This window comes from Lithobates pipiens, unplaced genomic scaffold (assembly GCF_037356315.1).
Source record: "Lithobates pipiens isolate NorthernLeopardFrog02 unplaced genomic scaffold, aLitPip1_a1.2 Scaffold_8, whole genome shotgun sequence".
NCBI lineage: Eukaryota > Metazoa > Chordata > Amphibia > Anura > Ranidae > Lithobates > Lithobates pipiens.
The window spans coordinates 482,144,919-482,169,051 of NW_027507903.1; the positions used below are offsets into that span (position 1 = coordinate 482,144,919).

Below are 24,133 nucleotides of genomic sequence, written 5' to 3' on the forward strand. Positions count from 1 at the left end.
CAGAAGGAGAGGAGAGGTCAGTGTGTCCTGATGTCTGTGTATTAGGAGGAGGAGTGGAGAGGTCAGTGTGTTCTCATGTCTGTGTATTATTAGGAGGGGGATAAAATAGGTCAGTGCATCCAGATATCTGTGTATTAGGAGGGGGATAAAAAGAGGTCAGGGCGTCCTTGTGTACTATAAATGGGCAAACAGAATGGATGTTAGAGCCTGAAAAAAGGAGCAAAATTGTTAGTGGTAGCACAGAGGGGAGAGGCAGCTGGTCCAGCGAAAGGCACCCAGACCTAAAAACAAGACCAACCTGCAAAAAACTCCACAAGTAAAACTACTCCCCCCCCCCCATAGAGTGCAGCTTCTGGAGCTCCCTACAATAGCACATAGTTCAGCTTGGGCTGTATTTACTCTATTTACTCCGTGTATCCAAATCTCACCAACTGGAGTCAGTAGAGAATGCTCAGCAATATCAAAGGTACAAATACTGCCCCCTGCAGGGGGCATCATACCCACAAGTGAGCTTATCTATAACACATGAGTCAAAAAGACTGAGTAAGACCTGATTCACACCTATGCAGGTTGCAGTTCGCATATTCAAGGTGCATTTTGCGTTTTTTAATACATGTTTTTGATCCATTGAAGTCTATGGAACCAAAAACAGAAAAAAGTTCCTGACCTTTGCATAAAATGCACAGATGTGAGCTACATACATAGGAAACCATGTTAAATGGACTTTAGTGTGTTTCTGCAAAACTGAAAATGCACTAAAAAATGCATAGGTGTGAACCAAGCCTTAAATCTCACGTTTTTTTTCTCCTAGATTGTAACAGCACAGAAACATTGTACTGCAAATAACAAATAAACACATTGTATGTTAAAATGGATACTCAGTTTACAGCACTCTTACAATATAATTTTAAATCTTCTACCACAGGCCCTTTTTGTTTTATGGTGGGGCAATGCTGAAAGTTGCCTAGGGCTCCCAGTCAATGCAACACCGCCTTAAACTTAAAATCAAAAGTAAGATAGAGTTTGTTGTGTTGAAATTTACCTTAGCCTTTTTCACACAGGCATCCAATCAAAAAAAAAAGGATGAGATTTTTTTTATATATTGTATTTCTAGTTATGCTTACTCTTGAAGTGAACACATGGCTAATGTGCAGGTTTGATGACCGACTGGAAACTCAAAGTATTGTCAGAAATGCATTAAATATAATTAACCATAGATGTGTTAGTGAAGTGATGTACTCAAAACGGGGTGGTTAAGACTTTTAATCCAAATTTTAGAGAAAGCTGTCAGTCAGGGTATCCTTAGAGGTCCCTGGAATAGTCTAAAAATGTGAGCAAGCCAGGGATATAATGTGAGTCAATCTTTATTGCATATTAGAGAAGGTCACAAGATAAAGTCAACAAGTTTTGGGTGCTCAATATTTCCCTTTATCAGGGCTTAGATGTTGACAGCAAACAGGGAGAATATTGAATAACAGATTTTAAAGAGAAAGGATGACATTATGTTAATTTGGGTTTTTGGACAGGCAGCCTTGGTTGGTCATCTGAACAAGTATCATTTTATCCTTTTGCTTTAGTCTCCCTATTTGCTGTCAGCAACTAAATCCTGATTAAGGCTGGGTACCTATGCATTTTTAGTGCTTTTTGCATTTTGAAGATTTGCATTACAGTCTATTTAACATGGTTTCCCATGGAACACGTTCTGCAGTGCAAATCTGCAAAATGCAAAAAGCACTGAAAATGCATAGGTGTGAATCCAGCCTTAAATGTGCTGGACCTTTCTTGTGAACTCCTGTCAAGTGCAATAAAGACTTACTGGACTCTTTGGTGCTCTCATCTTTCTCACATTCTTCAGCAATCAATATGAGCTGTGAAATCGCTACAAGTGAAAGTTTCTTCTTCTGATGAAGGTCAACTTTACATCAACTTCATTTACAAGGGTTGTCTGTTTTGAATGATTATATTGTGTGAAATTTCTTGGTGATCTTACAGTTTACACACACAAGATGATGTCAAGGAGAGGCTTTAGGGGACATTATTGGGTAGAAATTAGGGTGGGACAAAACTTTTGCCCACAATAATCATCAAATTAACAACAATCAAACATGTAGAAGGCTATTCATACATCTAAATGTGTGAATTTTTGAAATGTTGCGTTTCCAATGAGATTTTAAAAGCACTGAGCCATGATCGGGAAACTGAATATTGAGTATTTATATACACAATACTGCCAAAAATATGTGGACCTCCCTCCAAATGATGAAATGCAGTTGTTTACAGTATAATATACTTATAAAGTAGAACTAAACCCTCACAATAAATGAAAACATTTTGGGCACCCAGGAGCTTCTTGAAATTTTGTGAAAGTATGCACAGCATATTTGCACATTTTGGCAGACTTACCTAGCATAGGGATAGTTATGCTGCGTACACACGATCGGACTATCCGGCCGACATACCGCCTGACTTTGCAGCAGAGGTCCGCTGGACTTTCCGAATGAGCGGACCTGCCCACACACGACCAGACTTTTAAAATGAACGGACTTGCCCACACACAGAGAAAAGTCCCTTCATTTTGAAAGCGGCTCCAGGTAGCCGGGACTAGCAAAGGAGGTCAATGTCGCCGCCTCCATCGGCGAGATTGACACCTCGCTGTCCCCGTCACCTGGTATGGACTTAAAGGGGAAACCCTACACCGAAAAAATGGTGTGGGGGTCCCCCAAGTCCATATTAGACCCTTATCGAGCATGCAGCCCGGCCAGTCAGGAAAGGGTGTGGGGACGAGCGAGCACCCCCCCTCCCCCCTCCTGAGCCGTACCAGGCCGCGTGCCCTCAACTTAAAGCACCTTGTCCCCATGTTGGTGAGGACAAGGGCCTCTTCCCGACAACCCTGGCTGTTGGTTGTCGGGTTATCAGGTCGGGTTTAAAAAGGGGGCTCCCAGATACTGGCCCCCACCGCATGTGAATGAGTATTGGGGTACCATGTACCCCTACCCATTCACCTGGTGAAAAAAAGTGTAAAGAAAAAAACACAACACATGTTTTTAAAATTATTTATTGGACAGCTCCGGTGGTCTTCCGTCTTGGGGGGTCTTCCCGCCAGACTCCTTCTTCTGCTATCCCTTTTACTAGCGGAGGAGCCCGGGTTTCTTCTTCATTGTCGCCGCCGCTGTCTGGGGGTCTTGTCCCGCTCTTAGGGGGTCTTTTCCCCCTCTTCGGTTCTTCTTGCCAGGCCTCCGATATCTTCTTATAGTTCTTTTACTAGCGGTGGCCCGGTCTTCTGTCGCCACCTTCTTCTCTTCTTTCGACTTCGGGGGTCTTGTCCCCCTCTTCGGTTCTTCTTGCCGGGCCTCCGCCAGGTCTTCCGCCGCCACCTTCTCTTCTTCTTCCGACGCTCTCTCTGGCCGCAATGACAGGGACGCGTTGTGCGGTGACTTATATAGGGACGAAGAGGATGCTGGGACCGTGACATCATAAGGGGGCAGGGCCACTATGTGACATCACCCGGTGACCCCGCCCCTTGTCCCTATATAAGTCGCCGCACAAGGCGTCCCGGTCATTGCGGCCAGAGAGAGAGTCGAGTCAACATCTCAAGGAAGAAGAAGAAGAGAAGGCGGCAGCGTCGGCAACAGAAGACTGGGCCACTGCTAGTAAAAGAGATGGAAGAAGAAAGCGGAGGCCCGGCAAGAAGAACCGAAAAGGGGGACAAGACCCCTGAAGTCGGTAGAAGAGAAGAAGGCGGCGACAGAAGACGGTAGAAGAGAAGAAGGCGGCGACAGAAGACCGGGCCACCGCTAGTAAAAGAACTATAAGAAGATATCGGAGGCCCAGCAAGAAGAACCGAAGAGGGGGACAAGAGCCCCGAAGTCGGAAGAAGACCCTGAAGTCGGCGGCGACGACGAAGAAGAAAGCCGGGCTCCTCTCCTAGTAAAAGGGCTAGCAGAAGATAGCGGAGGAGTCTGACGAGAAGACCCCCCAAGACGGAAGACCACCGGAGATATCCAAATAAATAATTTTAAAAACATGTGTTGTGTTTTTCCTTTACACTTTTTTCACCAGGTTAATGGGTAGGGGTACATGGTACCCCAATACTCATTCACATAGGGTGGGGGACTGGTATCTGGGGGCCCCCTTATTAAAGGGGGCTCCCGGATTCCAATAAGCCCCCCTCCCACAGACCCCGACAACCAACGGCCAGGGTTGTCAGGAAGAGGCCCTAGTCCTCATCAACGTGGGGACAAGGTGCTTTGGGGTGGGGGGGCCGCAGGGGCCTGGTACGGCTCAGGAGGGGGCGCTCGCTCGTCCCCACCCTTTTCCTGACCGGCCAGGCTACGTGCTCGGAAAAGGGTCTGATATGGACCTTGGGGGGGATCCCCACTCCGTTTTTTCAGCGTAGGGCTTCCCCTTTAAGTCCATACCAGGTGACAGGGCCAGCGAGGTATCAATCTCGCCGATGAAGGCAGTGACATTGACTTCCTTCGCTAGTCCCGGCTACCTGGAGTCATGTTCAAAATGAACAGACTTTTCTCCATGTGTGGGCAAGTCCGTTCATTTCAAAAGTCCGGTGGACTAGCACACAGACGGGCAGATTGCTCGTCGGACTAAAATTTTGAGTCAAAACTTCTTTCTAAGTCCGCCGGACTTTTGGAAACAAAAAGTCCGCCGGAGCCCACACACGGGTGGATTGTCCGCCAGATAGTTTGATCGTGTGTACAGGGCATCAGGGTGATCCTAGTTAGTGGTTTGTAAAAACACTCGTAAAGGCAAATTCAGATTTGTTGGAATTATTTGCCTTTGTAGATCATACTTTGGTCTGCATTATATTTTTAACATGGCCTTCATCAGATTTTAAGTTTAAGGCGGAAGTTCACACACACTTCTGAAACTTGTGAGAGTTTCACACTGGAGCAAGCTCCGGCATGTCTCCTAATCCATGAATTAGCCAAAAAAAGACTGTGACAGATTGCGTGACCCCAGTAATGGACGACTGCTGGATGGGGTCACTAAAATTCCTAGATGGAAATACATGAGGATCATGTGCAAATTTTACACCGTTGAGAGGGAGGTAAAAGTCCCAGGGGACAGACCATAAACAGGATAAACAGGACTACAGGCACCAGAATGCATTGCTTCAAGGATGATTTGGATTAGAAAACTTTGATAGCAATTTTGTTGCAATCATATGTGTCCCAATGGTAAAACTTCCACTCTATAAAAAAAAAACAATAATTGGGCATCTCCACGTCATACTAAACTTTAGGCAAATATAAAAAAAACACTATTTTTAGTCCAGATTAAATTCCTTCAAGTAGATGAAAACCCATTCACTACAATCTCATAGACGCCTTGATATGCTAATATAATTTCAAAAGTCATTCTCAATATTTTTAAATCTGTAACTTTCATTAAAATAATTCCTGGTGATCCTACCATTAGGGTCCTTGTTCAGGCTCTTTCTGTTATAATGTGACAATAATGCTCAGTCCCTGTCTCCCAATTGTGTTCCTGCATTGCTACTGTGCCATGCAAGCTTCTGATGGAGACTAATGATGGTTGTCTCAACACAAATTACGCAGGCATGGTCCACTGTTGTCACTATCAGTAAGCCCTCACCAAGAGATGCCATGCAGCCATCTCTGGAGGAAGTCTGAAGGAGTCTGGCAGCACTGAGATGTAACAAAAGATGAAAAAAGGTGAAAGCAGGCAGTTTATTTTTAATTAAATTACCTGTTTGTGAAACAGTACACAGAGTAAACTAAATCCTATCCAAGTAGGGTTTACATCTACATTAGAAAACACTTAAAAATAACTTCATATTAAATTACATTGCTGTAATTTTATAAATAGGCCCACTGGGTGCCTAGTATTAGCTACCAAGAAAGGGGCTGGTGCATTCTAGTAGCTGTAGTCCTGTTTGTGCAGAGCTGCACAGGCGGAATTCTATCTTCTTCCTGCTGATCCAATCTTTACAAACATAAACCAATGGCTCGCATAATCAATGGTGTGCACCTATGAGTCCCAGAATGTCATTAAAGTGAAACTCTGCACAAAATTAAAAATTACATATAAGGTGCAGTCTCTCACTAGTATTATCACATCAGTCCCTGGAGAGGGGACACTGATATCGGGATATAATTGCACTGTAAATTGCACAGTGGTTCTGTATGTACATCTGGCTTATAGGGCATAAAGCAATGATCTTCATGGCTTCACTCACTATCATGTTATGAGGAATAATCCTTTTATTTTTTTGTATATGTGATGGGATGAGACATGTGAATACCTTCTTTTCTATAAAGGCTTTGCTGCATCCCCACTGTAACATAGTTTTACTACCTGTTGATCCAGCCAGTAGACCCCTTTATTTTCCACGTCTTAAAAATAAAAAAACTCAAGGTTATACCTTAAGCTAGAGTGATTGGGTAATAGGGTAAAGTAAATGTTCAATTTCACCACAAACAAACAAAAAGCATTGTCACCCTGTTACAGGAAGTTGGAAAGATAACATATTTTCCACTAGGATCAGCAAGTTATAAAACAGTGTTACAGGTTGCCTCAGGTAAACAAGACCTTCTGTGTTAAAGCAGAACTTTACCCATAACAACTTGATAAAAAATAATGTTCTTCAGCAAGGAACATATATTTCACATTAATAATTATGTTACCAAAATTTGTGTGTGCTGTAAATGACCTACAGCATTGCTCCTGTTTTCTTCTTTCTGGGGGCTGCCATTTTGCTGAAGCCCAGAGCCACTAAACAGTAAATCATAAAGCGGAACTAAACCCATCAATTTAACAGTTTCAAAAAAGTTACTTTCCTTGAATGTTGGAATTGCTAACTGTTAAATTTGCTTGTGTCCTTAAACAAACTGTCTAAGGCTGGGCTCACACTGATGCAAATTGAATGCGGATTTCTCTGCATCCAATTTGCATGACAGGAGACTGTGACTGGCTCTCAATGGAGCTAGTTCACATATCTCTGAGGCGGCTGCGGAGCACATTGCACAAGGGTCCTGTGCAACTTTAGCTCCTATTCAGGTCCAAATTGGGGCAAAAATTCAGGTCTGATTTGTCCCTAAGCCCGGTACACACTATTGCAATGCGGGAACCAGCACGATTCCAATGCCAGTTCCCGCATCGCATCTCCCTCGCAGGCAGTTTACACTGCCCTCTGCAAACCGCCGCGGGTGTCAATACAAAGTTAATGACAACCCCAGATAGGTTTGCAGTGCGAACTGTAAACTCGGACAGGAATCAGATCGCATGGATGTAAACACCAATGCAATCCGATTCCAGTGATCAGAAAAAAAAGGTTCCTGCAGCGTTTTTGTGCAAATTCAATGCGAGTTCAGCTATACAAACTGTAAGGCTGAAACCGCATTGCACAGACATTGCATACGATCTGCACAGCAATGCGGTGCAAATCACTTGCGATGTCTGTGTTCGCAATAGTGTGAACCCAGGCTTAAATGTAGAACATGGATGCATTGGAAACCTGATGTGAGCCCAGCCTAACTGTCAAATGTCTGGTGTTATAACTGATCACATGTGCAGAACCATGGCAGTTGCAGATCAAACAGAAGCAGCTTCCTTGGCTGTAAAGGATAGGAGGGTTTAATTACGCTTTAAGGCTGTCAGAAAATCGGCGTCTACAAACTCAGCAGTGCCTAAAAATGCCTAAAATGGAAGAGCAATTGAGCATGTGCAGAGCATGGTGGGACATGGTATTACTAGATTTTAAAGAGTATAGTCACTTATTGTTAATGTTTTACATAGATATACCTGCAAAAGAGGCCGGCCTGAAGTTATTTAGCAGGACTTCATTTTCTGACTAAAGTTACACTTTAATACTACTGACAGACTGCATCAAATTGGTATTTTTTTATTTTGCAAAGTTCCACTCTATAAGTTCACAGTACTGGACAGACACAATTCTCCCAAACCTTGTATAGGAGTGAACAAAACTGCAATTAATACTGAGAGAGCTGCTAAAAAAAATGAGTCCACCCAAAGCTACCATTTTAGTTACAGGTGAATGCAGCGTAGACATAAAAACCCTGCCATTTATTATGTAAGATTTCCCAAGTTGAGCCAATAAACTTACAATTATGAAAGAGTCTCACGCTCCCTTCTGGATTTCTCTTTTTAGTTTACATTTCAGATAATGCTACAGGTCAAATGTGACTCTGTTGTACGGCTGAGCTGAGAACTAATAAGAGTTGTAAGAACTTAAGAGATGATTAATGGGTCGTTTATAAAATGCCTAATTGCGCAGTGGGAAGGTTTTCTTTAGCAAGTCTTTATAAATAGGCCTCCTCGTTGCTAAATATCCACCTGTGAATAAAATATCAGTTTTGGGTGGACAGGTCATTTGAAAATTTATGATAAAGCTGAACTCCTGGATAAGCAAACACTGTCTAAATACTTGACTGATGTGTATTATTACTTGAATTTTGGTGTACTTTGTATATTTCTTCCAGATCTGTGCGTTAATCCAGTGTGAAACTTTATCTCTGCAGGAGCTTTCTGTAATAAAGACCGGTCACTGCTGCTCTCACTCTTTGTGCAGGGTGACTGGTCTTGTCCATGCCCCCTCCTGTAATTCTCTGCAGACAGCCTATAATGGGTGGGGCCTGCTGGGTCCCTTCTAAAACTTTGCTCTCTGCACAAGCTATGTACACAGTGATGGTGTCACTGATACTCTTAAAAGATAATATCTGGGTTTGCCAAATAATTTGATGCACACAAAGTGGATTTATATCCTTTGTTGCTATTGAGGAATATATATAAATGAACACTTTTGTGCATGGAGTTCAGCTTTAAGACATGAACATTAGAGAAAAATCTCCTTTAAATAATACCCAAAATACAGGCCTGGATTGTTATCGATGATACTCAAAAGGATCAGCAAATTAGAACTAAAACTCTCTGTGAGTCATTCACGAGTGTCAGAATAACTTACATTTTGGAGTGAAAAAGGGATTGGACCTCTTTTAGGTTTTATTACTGTGTCCCTAATGGGGAAATTATGCTCCCTTCCCATTATGTCATGGGGGGGGGGTTAGGGAAATATTTTCAACAGAGGAACAGAAAACAAAATAATATAATTTTATAGAAGGTTGGGGAACCCCTGGCAGGCTTTTATTAGGCCAAAACACACTTTTGCACACATTAATTCAAGATACAGTAACACAGCACATGTTACATGTGTTAGCGCGTTGTAGAGCCATTCATTTTAAATAGCACCCAGCGCACTGAGGCAAAGCAGCTCTGACACATATGTTGCAGCGCACCACAACCAAAAACGTGTGACACAATAAAAAATAATGCGCATGCGTCAAGGACTCATACAGTGCTTGTCAATGCGTGCACTGCATGTACACCCTTGTGTGCGTTGTGAACTTCTGCTGCCATGTGCTGCAATGCATTGTTTAATTGTTTTTAATTTTTTTCTTATGAAACACACTTTTTTCAGTCCCTGGTAGGATTTTTTTTTTGCTTTTTACTGTACTTTACTGTGAGGGGCTATTTACTGTCCCTCACTTCTGAACAGCTGTCAGAAGGAAGTGAGGGGAAATCTCTCCAGCGATTAAATCCTGAAAAGCGTTCTATCTGAAACTAAAAGAAAATGTTTTTTTTCGGGAGTTCTGTTATTAAATATGCCTCTAAATAAGTGGTGTTAGAGGGGAGTATAAAATCTCAGGGAACTTGCTGAAGGGTTGATACCTTTGTGGGATTTTAAGCAAAGAAAAAAAAACAGCATATCTTGGATACATTCCGGACTGTGTTTGGGTTGCTAGATAGACATTTGTCAAAACAGACACAACCAAGGGTTCCACAGCACCAGAGGCTTCTGCTGCCCAATACCTGGAAGTGCTGCTAAATCTGGGGTGGAACACATTGCTGCAAGATCATGGACAGTAACATGCCCTTGAACTAGTGTATCTTTAACGAATAAAGCACACCAGCTGCCTTTGCCACTAGATGGAACCTTCAGCTGTGACTATTACCCTCTTGACAGGTTCTCTTTAATGAGGAAATGTCCTGTACATAAAGCACCCTCAGAAAAGCAAAGCTGGCATTATAACGAAATATAAAAAAAAACAGAATCCCCAAAGTGTAGATGCCCACAGCCATTTAGTACCTACCTTTGGCTTAAAAGCAATGAGTTTCAGGATCATCTCCACTGTAAACAAGCCGGTGAACAACATATTGAGGATGTTCATAGCTTCCTTGAAGGAACAGCTCTGCCCATAGTGCTAATCATAAAAGACAAAAAAGGTTTTAGTCATGGTCAGTGACATGCTCCCACACTACTACTCTAAAGCCGCGTACACAATGGGCGGACTGTCTGGCCAACTTAGTCCGTCGAAACACATTTCAGCGGATAGTCCGCTCGTGTGTGGGCTTCAGCGGACTTTTTCAGCGTGCAGTCTGGCGGACTAAGTATTTCGGAATTTCCGTAATATTGTCCGTCGTACTTTGGTTTCAGCGGACAATCCGCTCGTGAGTAGGCTAGTTCGACGGACTAAGTATGGCGCATGCTCAGAAAGGATTTACACGGCGAAAGGTTGCATTGCTGTGTATTGGACTTCCTATTTCTAGTCCCATCGTACGTGCTGTACACGTCATCACGCAAACTTTCGACGGACTGTTTGTGCATCCGTGTGTGGTCAAGTCCGTTCATTCGAAAGTAGGACGGACTGTCCGTCGGATTGTCTGACGGACTAAGTTGGCCATACAGTCCGCCCGTGTGTACGCGGCTTAAGATTTACAGTCAGACCATCATGACGTGGACCTACGGAAGTTTCATCACTACACCTCTTTATACCCTATTTTATATTCTTCTTTTGCCTGGATGGTACATTTTACCTAGGGCTAAGGATCAATGAAATTAGGATTTTTTGCTTCAATTAAATTTTGTCAAGATTTCACCATACAGTGAAATGCAAGGAAGGCATAATAAAGATTTTTGTAGTTTTTGAGAGTACCTTAAGCGCTTGTTCAAACCAAAGCTCATGTGTTAGATTGTGCGTAATGCACATGCCCTGGTATTTTGTGCACACGTTACTGTAGATTTTTTAGCATATTTTTTTCCTTTTTTAAGTTATAGTTTTACTAAGCACTGCATCATATTGTGACACATTACAGTGTGTTGGAAAGCTGTGCACAAAAATGCAACATGTCCTTTTCTTTTTTCAGCTAATGTAGCTGTATTAGTTGTTTAACCTGTTGTTTTTCTTGTTTTTGTGGTCTGACAGTTTCAAGAGTCTAGTAAACCCCAGAGATATGGAATAAAGGCCCCCACCTTTTTTCAGGGACAGTCGAGGGTTGAACTTACCTGCATGGCCAGGCAGATGGTGTTGAGGAGGATCAGGACGAACATGAGGTACTCAAAATAGGTAGAGTTGACAACGTACCACACTTTGTATTGGTACTGATTTTTAGGGATGTACCTGCGCAGGGGGCGGGCCTTTAAGGCGTACTCCACACACTGTCGCTGCAGGAACAGACAGAGTCAATCTATCAGTTAAAATATAATTTAAGACAATACATTTTTCTGATATTTAAAAGATAAAAGCTTAACTCCAAATAAGTGAAAAAACTGAAAATGAATTTCTTTGAATTTATTTTAAACAATTTTATTTATTGGTATACTCAACAGGATCTGAAATTAATCTCACTACTCAAATGACCCTACCACTGCGCTGAGACTAAATGAACATCTACTTAAGCTGCCACTTTAAACTATTATGGAAAAAAAGTCAACAAATCTAACACGCTCTAGATAGTAGAGGTAAATAGTGACGCTGGCACCTATTGTTGCACTAAAAAAAAATGTGACGGAAAGGTGCAAATGTCATTAATCAAAGTCCAATGTAAATAAGTCCACAATTGGAACAGCATAACAGTGAGCAGGGTGGATATACATCAATGATTTGAAAAAATTCATAAAAAGAAATCGGATTTTTTTAATTTAAATCCAAATTTTTTTTAATCAAATTTATTTTAATAAAATGCTTTTGGAGTAAAAATCGTTTTCTATTTAATATACCTTAATAATTTAGTTTATTCAACATGAAATGGAGCTTAGTTATGTAGCATGAGGCTGTATATTCTGCAATATTTATATTTTTGGTAAACTCATTCAATAAATCCAAGCTCTGCATGCTGAGATAACATGCACTGCATTGATGCATTCACACAATGTCACAGTAACCATGAAATAAAAAAAAGTTCAGGAATATTCCTTTATCCCATTGTTTTGCAAATCTATGTACACTACAAAATGTATGATTGAATCAGTTTCCGATATCGCTGTTTTACTAACCTGACAGCTTATTATTCTAAATAGGAATCCTTCATTTTGTTTGCAAATATTAAAGATTCTAACTACCAGCAAGAATAAGTCCTTACATTTAAAGAGCACCTGTCATTTCAGATCCATCATGGCGATGCCTGTTAGCGGGCATCCACTCACCTGCTGCTGCCGCCACATCTCTCACCTTGTTGTGTCACTGCCGCATCACCAGCCATCCCATTAAAGTGAATGGAACTGTCGGTGAGTCAACAGCGGATCAGAGGAGGAGCCGCTGCAGGACAGAAATGACAGTTGCGCTTTAAAAATTATGATTTACATCAAGTTGATTTAAATCAAGCCTTTTTACTAAGGATTTATATCAAATCCACCCTGACAGTGAGTCCATGCAGGAACACAGATCAAAGATATCTACTCCACACCACGTATCACACGTGTCACTGCCTCCCCATACGATGTACACTCACCAACAATAATTGCCTCACACTCTCATGTTTGGCAATCAGGTCTGTTACCACTCAAGGTTGTCGGAAATCCCAACGTCTCCTCCAATCTCATGGGGTGATGAAAGACTCTTGTATATATGATAAAAAGAACACTCCAATAGTGCAAATAACATCTGATAAATTTATTCAAAAACATAAAACAAATCCACAGGTAACTGCACTCACATGTAATAAAACTATAACTGTCATTGGGTGTAGAGAATCAAACATATTGTGGCCGCAGCGGCCCAAGGCAACAGCTCTGTGTCTCACCCCACCACTGTTGACCTCCTAACCAGACAACACTTCTGATGCTATGTGTGACGTCACTTCTGGTTGTCGTACAGCCACGTATCGAAGCGTTTCGTCATTCCAACTTCGCCCTGGGACAAAGTTGGAATGCTGAAATGCGTTGGGATGTGGCTGATGTGGTTAGGAGATCGACATTGGTGGGGTGAGACATGGAACTGTTGCCTTAGGCCTGCCGCAGCCATGATTTTGATCCTCTACACCCAATGCGAGTTATAGTTTTATTACACGTGAGAGCAATTACCTGTGGATGTTTGTTTTATGGTTTTTAATAAATTTATCAGATGTTATTTGCACTATTGGAGTGTTCTTTTTATCCTATATACGAGAGTCTTTCATCACCCCATGATATTGGAGAAGTCGGGATTTCCCATAACCCTGAGAGGCAACATGCCTGATTGCCAAACCGGAGTGTGTGAGGCAATTATTGTTTTTTTCTATTAAAGATTTTATTGATAGTAACAAACGTATACAGGTATACTGTTTCCAATCATATGATCACAAATTAACTAGAGACAACTAGTACAAAACATATTTAGTAAAATAAACATTACTTAAACTGTAAATGTACCATGCAAGGACTGCTCGGTCTTTTAAAGGGAATTATTGTTGGTGAGTGTACATCATATGCGGGAGCGGTGACACGCATGTGGTGTGGATTGGATATCTTTCATCTATGTTCCTGCATGGACTCACTGTTATGATGTTCCAATTGTGGACGTATTTACAGTGGAATTTGATTAATGACATTTGCACCTTTCAGTCACTGTTGTTTTTTTTACTGCATCAATAGGTGCCAGCGCCACTATTTGCCTCTACTATCTAGATTGTGGTAGATTTGCTGGATTTTATTTATTAAAAAACGAGAAACACAGTAATCTCATAACCATGTTGTATACAAAGAGTTTACGTGTAAAACGATAAATGCCAAGAAGCAAGAATGTACATTATGTATAATACCTATTGTAAACTTACTTATTTTTTAAAGTGGAACTCCAACCAATCAGAAAACTCTAAACAAGGCTTCTAATCCAAAACCAACAATCCAAAACCAACAACTAATGTTTTGGTTGGAATTCCAGTTGAAAAAAAAAACCTGTGTATTTAGTGCACACAGCTAGTATGGTTATCTGAATTTGTTTTACATTACCGTACCTTTTTGTAATCACCTACAGAGTGAAAGGAGGATAAACAGCAGCAGCAGCCAGTCAGTCCCTGTGGCAGTGCACAGTACTATCAGTCTAACACTGTGAATATGCTTGCAGGAGAGGAGAGCACTAGGGGGTTACTCATCAGTGTGCTGCTTCTTTTTTGTCCGATTAGCAGGCTGGGGGGGGGGGGGGGTGTCCTGGACTAATCTATACTGCTCAACTGCATCAGTGGTCAAGCACATGGCTATGCTGTCAGGTCAGATCACAAGACTGGTTGAGTACAATAACAAATAATTTGCTAAGTAAGACTTCCATGTATATGTACTTCAGATGTGTGTTTAGCTACTTACCTGGAATTCAGCTAAAGATCTAATGCCAAAATGTAATTTTTTAATAGAGTAGGGAGTTATGAGGGAGTTTTGTTGCTATGGGCTTTTGCACACAGGCGGCTGAGTTCGTTCAACATAATTGCAGCCCAGGTGTAGTGTACAGGCTGTGCGCTGCTGTACTAGTGTATATTGTGGTGCTAACATAAACACGAGTACAGCGTAAGGCCTGGTTCACACCTATCCATTTTCTAGTGTGTTTTCAGTTTTGCAGAAACTCACTACAGTCCATTTAACCTGGATTTCTTATGGTTCACTTTCACATCTGTGCATTTTATGGAAAGGGCCGGGACTTTTGTCTGGTTTTTGGCTCCATAGACTTCAATGTATCAAAAGCGTGTATTGAAAAACGCAAAATGCACCTGAAATATGCAAACTGCAAACTGCATAGGTGTGAAACAGGCCTAAGGGCCTATTAAAAACAAAATAGAAAACTATGTTCTGCATACCTCTGTACACCGTATACTGCACCTGGGCTGTCTAGGTGGAGGAAATAGGTCAACAATTACTTTGAATAGGCTCGCCCTGTGTGCAAAAGCCCTCCCTATCTGTGTTCCGCAAGTATTTTCCTTCACTTCCTGTCCTGAAGAGAAAACAGGAAGTGAGCGTTAATCTCTCCAAAGTCAGGGAAATGCCCTCTTAAAATGAGAGTGTTGGACTTTTTTTGCATACTAGTCTTGTATAGAAAATGAAGAGGCTAATAAAATTATGAAAATTCTCCTATGACAGAATACAACTTCAGAAGTGATGTAATGTGTTGTATTGTATTGTATTGTATTCTTTTGTTTCTGAGGTTGCGTGGTCTTGGTCTTCTGATTTTTTTCAGACGAATACTGTACCGATTAAATGAAAATCATTTGTTCTGGTATCGTATGAGAAAAAAAAATGTGTTTGTCCCTTCAGATAATTTCACATGAACTATCATAATTGGCTCTCAAAAGCTGTGTGCTAATGATAAGATTATCGTACGATCGCTTCTAAATCAGTATTTTTCAGCCGTTTTTCTGAATGTGTGTATTAAGCATAAGCTGTCTCTGTAGCAAGTATTGCCATTGGAAGATTTCCCCTCTATTCCTGCTCTGGTGACAAATCAAAATTTAGCAATATCTCATCACATTTCACTCCTAGAGGGTGAATTTCCCCAATGGTCACACAGAAAGCAATCAAAACCTGGCAAGGGTTCTAACTCTTCCACGCTCCAACCAAAACAAAAACAAAAAGCATAATTTCAAATTTCTTCTGATATGCAGGCAGTGCCAGAACAAATTCCTTTAGATCCCATGGCAAAAAAAAGGCCAGAGTGTGCCCCTTCCCCCCCAATCAAGCTGTTTATTACTTCAGCAGCATAGATTGCAGGTCTTGCACTTTTTACACATCTTCTGTCTATCCCTCAGCCCCACTCTGTATTAAGGCTACTAAAGGTCATTAAATCAACTTCAACTGCACTTTCTATCAGGGTCAGAGCCCCTCCCCTTACCTGGTTCTTGTCAAGCTCACAGTTCTTATATTCCTGCTCTCCTTGCTCCTGGAAGGTCACAATGACGAAACCGACGAAGATGTTCATCATGAAGAAGGCGATAATGATGATGTAGATGATGAAGAAGATTGAGATCTCCACACGGTGGTTGTAGATGGGGCCAATATCCTCTGTGTGAGAGTCAATGGCTCTGTATAGCAGCCTGGAGTGGAAGGAAAAGACAAGAAACAGTTGTTATCATAGTTCCGCCTCCTGCTTAGTATTAAAGTGGAAGTTCAGTCTAAAACTAAAATCCCTAAATCTAGCAGCCACAATCTAAGACTAACCTATCTAGCCCTATAAAGCAAAAATAGAGTTACTATGGGGCTTCCATTGTTGGCTGCCTCTTCTGCACTGCCTACACAGAGAAGTCGCCGCTGACAGTGTGGGACCAGACTGGCTTCAAAAAAGGTACTTATTGCTATTTTTGCTTTACAGGGCAGACAGGTTAGTCTTAGATTGTGGCTGTAAGTAGATTTAGAGACTTTGGTTTTAGGCTGAACTTCTATTTTAGGAGCAGCCTAGGGTGACAGCACTATGCCTCCATAGATACAGTACAGCAAGTAAGCGTTGTCACCTTAGGATAGAAAGCATTTTATTGGCAAGATCAACAGGTAAACAAAAAAGGGGGAAAAAAAGCCTGCTAAAAAAGAAAACAAATGCACTAAGGAGCGGTAAGCTGCAATATATGATATTTTTGTTTCTGGGTTTAGATACACTTTACATTTCTAATTTTTATGTCTACTAGCCTTTTAAAAAATTACTTATAGATGAAAAAAAAAGTCACTTATGATGAACCATTTAGCAGACTCTGACGCAGTCTTGTCTTTAATTGAAACAGATGTTTATTGGATGCATCGACCTAATTGGTTATCTGTGCCTGTGCCAAAAATCTTGAGACGACGTGAAACCCATCTGCCGATTTTGTTTTCTTCTACTGGAATTGAATTTGGCAGGGCCCAGAAAAAAATAAAAAGCTGCAATGAATTCCAATTAAACAATGGTATTACGTGGGAAGTCATTAGACCCCGTTTCGGGATATGTAATAACTATAATAAATTAAATATAATAAAAAAAGAAACTTTTTTTAAAAGATAATTGACTATTTATATTAAAGCTTGTCAAAAAAGCACTTCCCACACACAAGCTAATAATATGTCGGTGCACATCCATCAAATTGTCATATTACGTGTGAAATACATAATTCTTTAGATCCTTAAAAGACTTTGGTTGCAGGAAGAATGTTACCAATAGTACTATATCTATAGCGATATAGATATATATTTATATCGCTATAGATATAGAGATATAGATATATCTCTATATCTATAGAGATATATCTATACATATATTTTTTATGTCAGGCATTTTGTTACTTGTTACCATTAGGTAGGTTTCACCTTACTTCCTGTGCCACTAACACCCTGTTCTACCTCTTATACACACAGTGCTCCCTCAGGCATCTGTATGTATATAGTCTTTGGTAAATGACTTCTAGGATAAAATCAATTACAGGATAGGTTACTAAGTAACTGCATTGAGTGCAGTGAACCATTCAGGGCTGAGGTGTTTAGTAACTAAGCTACACCACTAAGCAGGTAGTAGAGCTTGAATATATAATTAACAATTATGTCTCTCCCTATGTACATACAGTATATAAGTACAAATTATACACAGGAACATAGGATTGGGAATAGTTAGAACCTATGTTGTGTTTTAATTTCTGTCCATGTTGTAATTGAGAAAATCTCACTTCCTGTCCCAGTGATCACATAGTAAGGAGAATGTACCTTACAGGAATACTAGCAGGAATCAGAATATGGCGGATGATCTAAACCATGTCCAATTGCTAATATATTAATTTGTGTTACTGCTGGAGAATATCAGATCACTTGTTGATCCTGTCACATCTTGTCACACTGGGTGTCACTGGAGCTGTAAATAAAGGGAAACCTCTCTATCTGGGACAAAAAAAGGCAATTAAAACCTAACAGTGGCTCTAATTCTTTGAAAAATAAAATAAAAAAAGGAATTAGCTGAAGAAGGGCTTAAAATGGAAATCTGACACAGAGCAGAAGACCTGTGAGAGAAGTCTTAGGTAAAAGTGCACCAGTTAATATTCAGCTTCACTGCAGAAGCACTGGGTGGTGCAGGAGTCAGAGAAAGATAGCTTCCATCTGAAGCTTCACAAACCAGAATCAAGCTTTGTGACACATTCCCCTAAAGCTAAAGTTGTTTCTGAAAGCTCCATCTCCAAATCCATGCAGCTGTCCTCATCCCAAAGACTCACTCCGGCCAGCCTTCAAAGGTGGAGACGGTGAAAAGTGCCATCATTGCCGCCAGGACGTTATCAAAGTCAAACTTGCTGTTTTCCCAGCTCCGTTCCTGAATCATTGGCTGTGACACATCACCATCTTTGTAGTTGATGAACCTCCCCCTGCAGGACACAATATAAAAGCATATCAAATGTATGCAGCAACAACAGATCTATCACTATCAGGTGCACAGGAGAGACTTTTTGCTAAGGTAATCAGGCACCTGCGAGGTCTGATCTCAAATATGACTTTTTATTTTATTTTAAAAGTTTAAAATGACCAGGTTAACTTTAAGATTGCATTGTAAATATTCCTTCAGAACAGCGTCTCTTCAGAGCTGTGGTAAAACAATTACAGTAAATGGGCCCTTCTGTATACTCACTGAGATCAGCAGATGTTGTTGATTTGTAATAACATAACACCCATTGTTACACAACGCACGTACCTGCACTCGGCTTCTGTAATCTTCGAGCTGTCTGTGCAGCTGTACAACTTGCCCTTAAGAAATAAAAAAGAAAAGCAAACTACAAAAAGCACAATCCAACAAACGTATCTTTGTGCATGTGTGGAGTGTGTATGTGTATCTGTTTGTGCATGTGTAGTGTGTGTATATGTATGTATGGCTGTTAATGTATGTGTAGTGCGTGTATGTACTTGTGGACATGTGTGTGGTTGTGTGAATGCATAGTGTGTGTGTGTGTAGTGTGTGCATATATAATTTGTTTACATACTTGAGTATATGTGTGTGCATGTGTAGTGTGTATATGTAGTGTGTGTGTATCTGTATATGTAATGTGTGCAGGTGTGTATTTGTTTGTGTTTGTCTGTATGTGTAGTGTGTGTGTGTATGTGTATATAAAGACATGTACAATGCTGTAAAAACTGCCTACGCATTTCAGACGTTCTTTCTTACACATAGCCATGACTAAAAACTAACATCCGAAATGCTTAGGCTGTTTTTACAGCGTTGTTTATGTCTTTTCAATAAAAGAATACTATTTTTTGCATGTCACCCTGACTGCCTAACATCCCTTTCCTTATTCTGCTACGTTGGAGGTGTTGGCAACCTCAAGGTCTGAGCACCGGTCAGAGCTGTTATATGGAACCTTGTAGCGCCTACATACCTGTTTTCTTGTAGTGTGCGTGTTATTTGGCTTGTGTGTATGTGTGCCTGCTTGTGTGAGTGTTCTGACCTTACCTTGAACAGCTGTACTCCAATGCAGGCAAACATAAACTGTAGTAGAGTGGTGACGATGACAATATTTCCGATGGTGCGAATAGCAACGAATACGCACTGGACCACATGCTGAATACAGACACAAAAATAAAATGTTTATCCAAGAAACATACACTTTATACATCCCAGAATATCACACTTTACCAACAAAGCTAAAAGATGGAACTTTAAGAGTCTCCAGCAGGCTTTTGCATTACACGTTTATGATTAAAATAGGCGAAACTAACCAAATTGTTCCTGTGTATGATCACTAACTGATAATAGAGAACAGTGCAAAGACCGGCTGACTGGCTGGAAGTGCATGATTTTGCCATGAAAACTCGGGAGCAGCAGATACCCTCTAAGAGGAGAAGATTCAACCTTGACAACAGTCATTTCCTGGACAGCACTCTAGCAATGTCTGCGGCACCTAAACAGTAATAGCAGATGAGCTCCAGCCTAAAGCAATCTGTAGCTTGAGTCATTTAAAAGCCCTATTTTTGATTTGTTTGAGTGTTATCTCAATGTATTCATTTCTGTTTTGGTTTTTTTTTACCGTATAATTCCCATAATCCTAAGCCCCTGTACACACGCTCGGAGATTCTGCCAACCAAATCCATCGGATTTTGTCCGTCAGATTTAGTCTGACGGATTGTGTCCAAAACTGTTGCATACACACGGTCGGACTAAGTTGTGGAAAAATCCGATCTTTCAGAACGTGATGACGTAATTTCGTTACGATGGGACTAGATTCAGGCTAGTAGCCAATAGCTTTGATGTAGGAATTTGATCTGAGCATGCGTGGCACTTGGTCCGATCAAAATTCTCTACACATGATCGGATTACGTCCGACCGGCCCAGTTGGTCGGGAAATATTTCCAACATGTTGGAAAATTGGGTCGGATGGAGATTCGGACGGAATCAGTCCGATGCATACCACACACAGTCGGATTATCTGACGACACGATTCGATAAGACGCATTCCGACGGATTCTCCGACCGTGTGTACGCGGCTTAACACAAGTGGAACTTTCACTGTAAACCTTTCTTGTGATAGAACAAAGCTCTTCTAAAGTGTATGCAAAGACCATATTTTTCTCTTAATGGATAGATTGCTTCTCAACCCTTTTTCAGTCAAGGCATCCTTTGGAATTATGCACAATCTTGGGACCTACTAGTCTGAGAGCTCATTCACACCAGGAGGTGCATACAAGTGCGTGTACATTTTTGCGTGTTCCTACACGACACATTTTTAATGGGCTGCTCTATGCATGTGAAACATGCAAAAAAGGTGCTGACATAACTTTTTAAATCATGCAACACCAAAACGCATGGTATTGCAGTACCATATTTTTTATCTGGTGTGAAGGCACACGCATTTGCAAGAATTAATGACACCCGCATGTGTCTGCAAAAGGCAGCGCATTTTTTGTGTGGTATGGGAAAATGCACGATTTTTCACTCGTTAACGCACTGCACCTGGTGTGAACAAGCCCTAAAATGTAGCGTGGGAGGCAGAGTTCAGCAGTCTGTAGGTTGTAAATCCTCTCCCCCCAAATTCCCTGTTAGCAGAATTCCCCCTCCAGGCAAAATAACCACACCCTCTCTGAAACCTACAGGGAACTGGCCACAGGGGAAGTGACAGCAGCAGACAGGAGGATAGAGCCAGGAGCAGGTGTGGGCTGTGCTTTCTCCCTCTCCTCCATCCCACTTGTTCCTTTCCCTCCTATCTGTATACAGGAGTAAACACAGAAAGCTCTTAGATCTGGACTTTGCAGGGTTTGATTTTTGCCCCCTACCCACAATTTCTGCTGCCGGGACAGAGTAATAATCAAACCCTGTACAGTCTTAAGAGCATTCCATGTTCATTCCTGTATACAGACAGGAGTGGGAGATCACAGTCCAGGAACACCTCCTCTCAGGTCTCTCCTCCTCTCTGCTGCTGTATCTTCTCCTGTTGGCAACTCAGAAAGCTATGCAGGCACTCAACCAGCTATTAGCAATTTATGACGTCAGAAGTAGAGACAGCAGGGGAGAGGAGGGTGGAGGTGCGGGCTGTGTTCCCTCCCTCCTGTCTGTGCACAGAACTTTCTCAAATCTGACTGTACAGGGTTGGGGCAGGTTGTTTTTGTCCTTTTAGCTGCGGCACCCCTAAGGACACTTGCCGGCACTCCAGGGTGCCACAGCAGAGAATAGTTACAACCTTTGTCACTTTGTCACCTTTGTCAGGGGAAATACCGTCACTTCTTGTTCTGGAAACACAACAGAAAGCGAGGAAATCTCTCCTAAGTGGGAGAAATGTAATTACAGGGGTCCCTATGTAAAGCAAAACTTTTCATTAGATAGAATAGGTTGGGGTTAAAACCGCCATCAGGTTATTTTTGCTTTAAGTATATGTGTAGTGCATGTGCTTCTGTGCATGCATGCGCGTTTATGTTCCTACACTGGTCCATCTGCTGTAAAAAGGGGCGGAGGTCCCCGTTGCTTACCTTGAGCCCTTTGGCTCTGTTGATGGCTCTGAGTGGTCGCAAAACTCGGAGGACCCTCAAAATCTTCACCACATTGATGGCGCTGGACCTGGACGTGAGAAGGAAGAGTGAGCGACTGAACAGAAGATCAGAGTAGGTGTCACCTCCAGGTGAATACTCACTGTATGCCAAAGGAGATGAGTGAAACGCTGACCACCAGCAGGTCCAAGATGTTGAAGTAATTCCTGCAGAAGGAGCCCTTGTGCAAGAATGCACCATAAGCCGTCATCTGAAACACGAGGCACCAGTGAGACACAGTGTGGTCATTGTGATGTCACATTACAAGAGACACAGCATGGAGAGAACATGCAGAAGAGAACATGCAAATTTGCTTTCCTGATAAGCTCTCCTACGTGGTTTAGAAATGCTTAAATGCTTCTTCTCTGCATCTTTAGATCTGTAAGTGCACCCTCTAGCATGGTGTTAAAGGGGAACTGCAGTCTGCTCACAAAATTTGTTATAAAAACATCTTTGCCATTTTGAAGCTTCCCTCCAACCACTTTGCATATTATTTTATATATACTGTGATCCTGTACTTGCCAAATATGCTGCAAAAATCTCCCTCTACTAAGTCTGGCTGCAGCCATTTTAACTGTGGGCAGCTGAACTGCTGCCTATTCACTTACTGGACTTACACAGACACACCTCCAGCTATGCAGCCCTTCAGTTTTCATTGGCCCTCTTATAACTCACCCCCTCCCTTCCTGGCAAACTCCCACCAGAGTAAGAGAGAGAGCTGTGCATGATGTCATAAGCCTAGGCAAATGACCAGACAAAAAACAGGAAGTGGGATGTGTAAGGTATTTACTGGCAGAAAAAAACAGTTTTACTATCCAAAGTTAAAACAACAAGGGCAGAATATTTAATAGATGGAAATTACTAAAGGTCTGCTTTAAATAACTACTGAAAAAAAATCAATTAGAAGATAGGTCACCTAGCGATTGTATTCAATGCAAGAAACCAGCATGTGTCTGAGCTGGTGTGCACTGAGGTGATATGAACAATAAAGCACAGCCATTGTGCTGTATTACTAAATTGAAAGCAGATTATGTGTATTGAGCAAAGATGGATTCCGCTATGTATGTAATGATACACAGGGATGAGGCCTTTTTCAAATTAGGTGAAACATAGGAGAATTAGAACCTCTGTAAGGATTATTTATGCTGTCTGTGTTTCTGTTTTTGACAGTTATCACTCATTACTTTTTTGGGAAACCGTTTAAGTGAAACTTTAGTCAGAAACTTTAAGTCCAGCTAGATCACTTCAGACTGGCTCCTTTTGCAGCTGTAAAACATTAAAAGTAAACGTCTATACTGTTTAAAATCCAGTAATACACTGTCTCTTCTGGCTCTGCACATGCTCAGTTGCTCTCTATTTTTAGGCACTGTTGAGTTTGTAGAGGCCGGTCTGCTGACAGCATTAAAGTGTAAATAAACGCTCCTATCCTTTACAGCCAAGGAAGCTGCTTCTGTTTGATCAGCAACTGCCATGGTGCTGCTCATGTGATTTCAGTTATGACGCCAGTCATTTGATGGTTTGACAGTTTGGTTGAGGACACAAACAAATGTGACAGTTAGCAGTCCTGGCATTCAAGGAATGTAACTGTTTTTTTTTCAAACCATTAAATTGATGGGTTTAGTTCTATTTTATGATTTACTGCTGTTCAGGGGCTCTGGGCTTCAGAAAAATGGCAGCCTCCAGCAAGAAGAAACAGGAGCAATGCTGGAGGCAATTACAGCACACACTGATTTTGGTAGCATAATTATTAATGTGGAATGTTTTTGCTTTTTTTCCATTTTTTTTTATTCATGTAGCTAACTTTTTTAATATTGTATAGTGTTTTAATATTCTCTGACAATTCAGCACAAAATTATATTTGGGAAGATATGTGCAATCCTTGCTTTAAAG

At 41.4% G+C, this 24,133-nt stretch overlaps 1 protein-coding gene across 6 annotated transcripts in view; it reads right to left on the reverse strand.

The window, feature by feature from the left end:
* CACNA1C (calcium voltage-gated channel subunit alpha1 C) overlaps positions 1 to 24,133 on the reverse strand; it is a 628,086-nt gene that overhangs the window by 154,895 nt on the left and 449,058 nt on the right. For all 6 annotated transcript variants that reach the window (XM_077468880.1, XM_077468877.1, XM_077468876.1 and 3 more), the window contains 8 exons: positions 22,348 to 22,454; positions 22,187 to 22,274; positions 19,680 to 19,787; positions 18,927 to 18,979; positions 18,457 to 18,603; positions 16,128 to 16,329; positions 11,342 to 11,500; positions 10,149 to 10,259 (listed from right to left, as the gene is read on the reverse strand). In XM_077468880.1, coding sequence (XP_077325006.1) covers positions 10,149 to 10,259; positions 11,342 to 11,500; positions 16,128 to 16,329; positions 18,457 to 18,603; positions 18,927 to 18,979; positions 19,680 to 19,787; positions 22,187 to 22,274; positions 22,348 to 22,454 — 975 coding nt within the window. The remainder of the gene's footprint in view (positions 1 to 10,148; positions 10,260 to 11,341; positions 11,501 to 16,127; positions 16,330 to 18,456; positions 18,604 to 18,926; positions 18,980 to 19,679; positions 19,788 to 22,186; positions 22,275 to 22,347; positions 22,455 to 24,133) is intronic.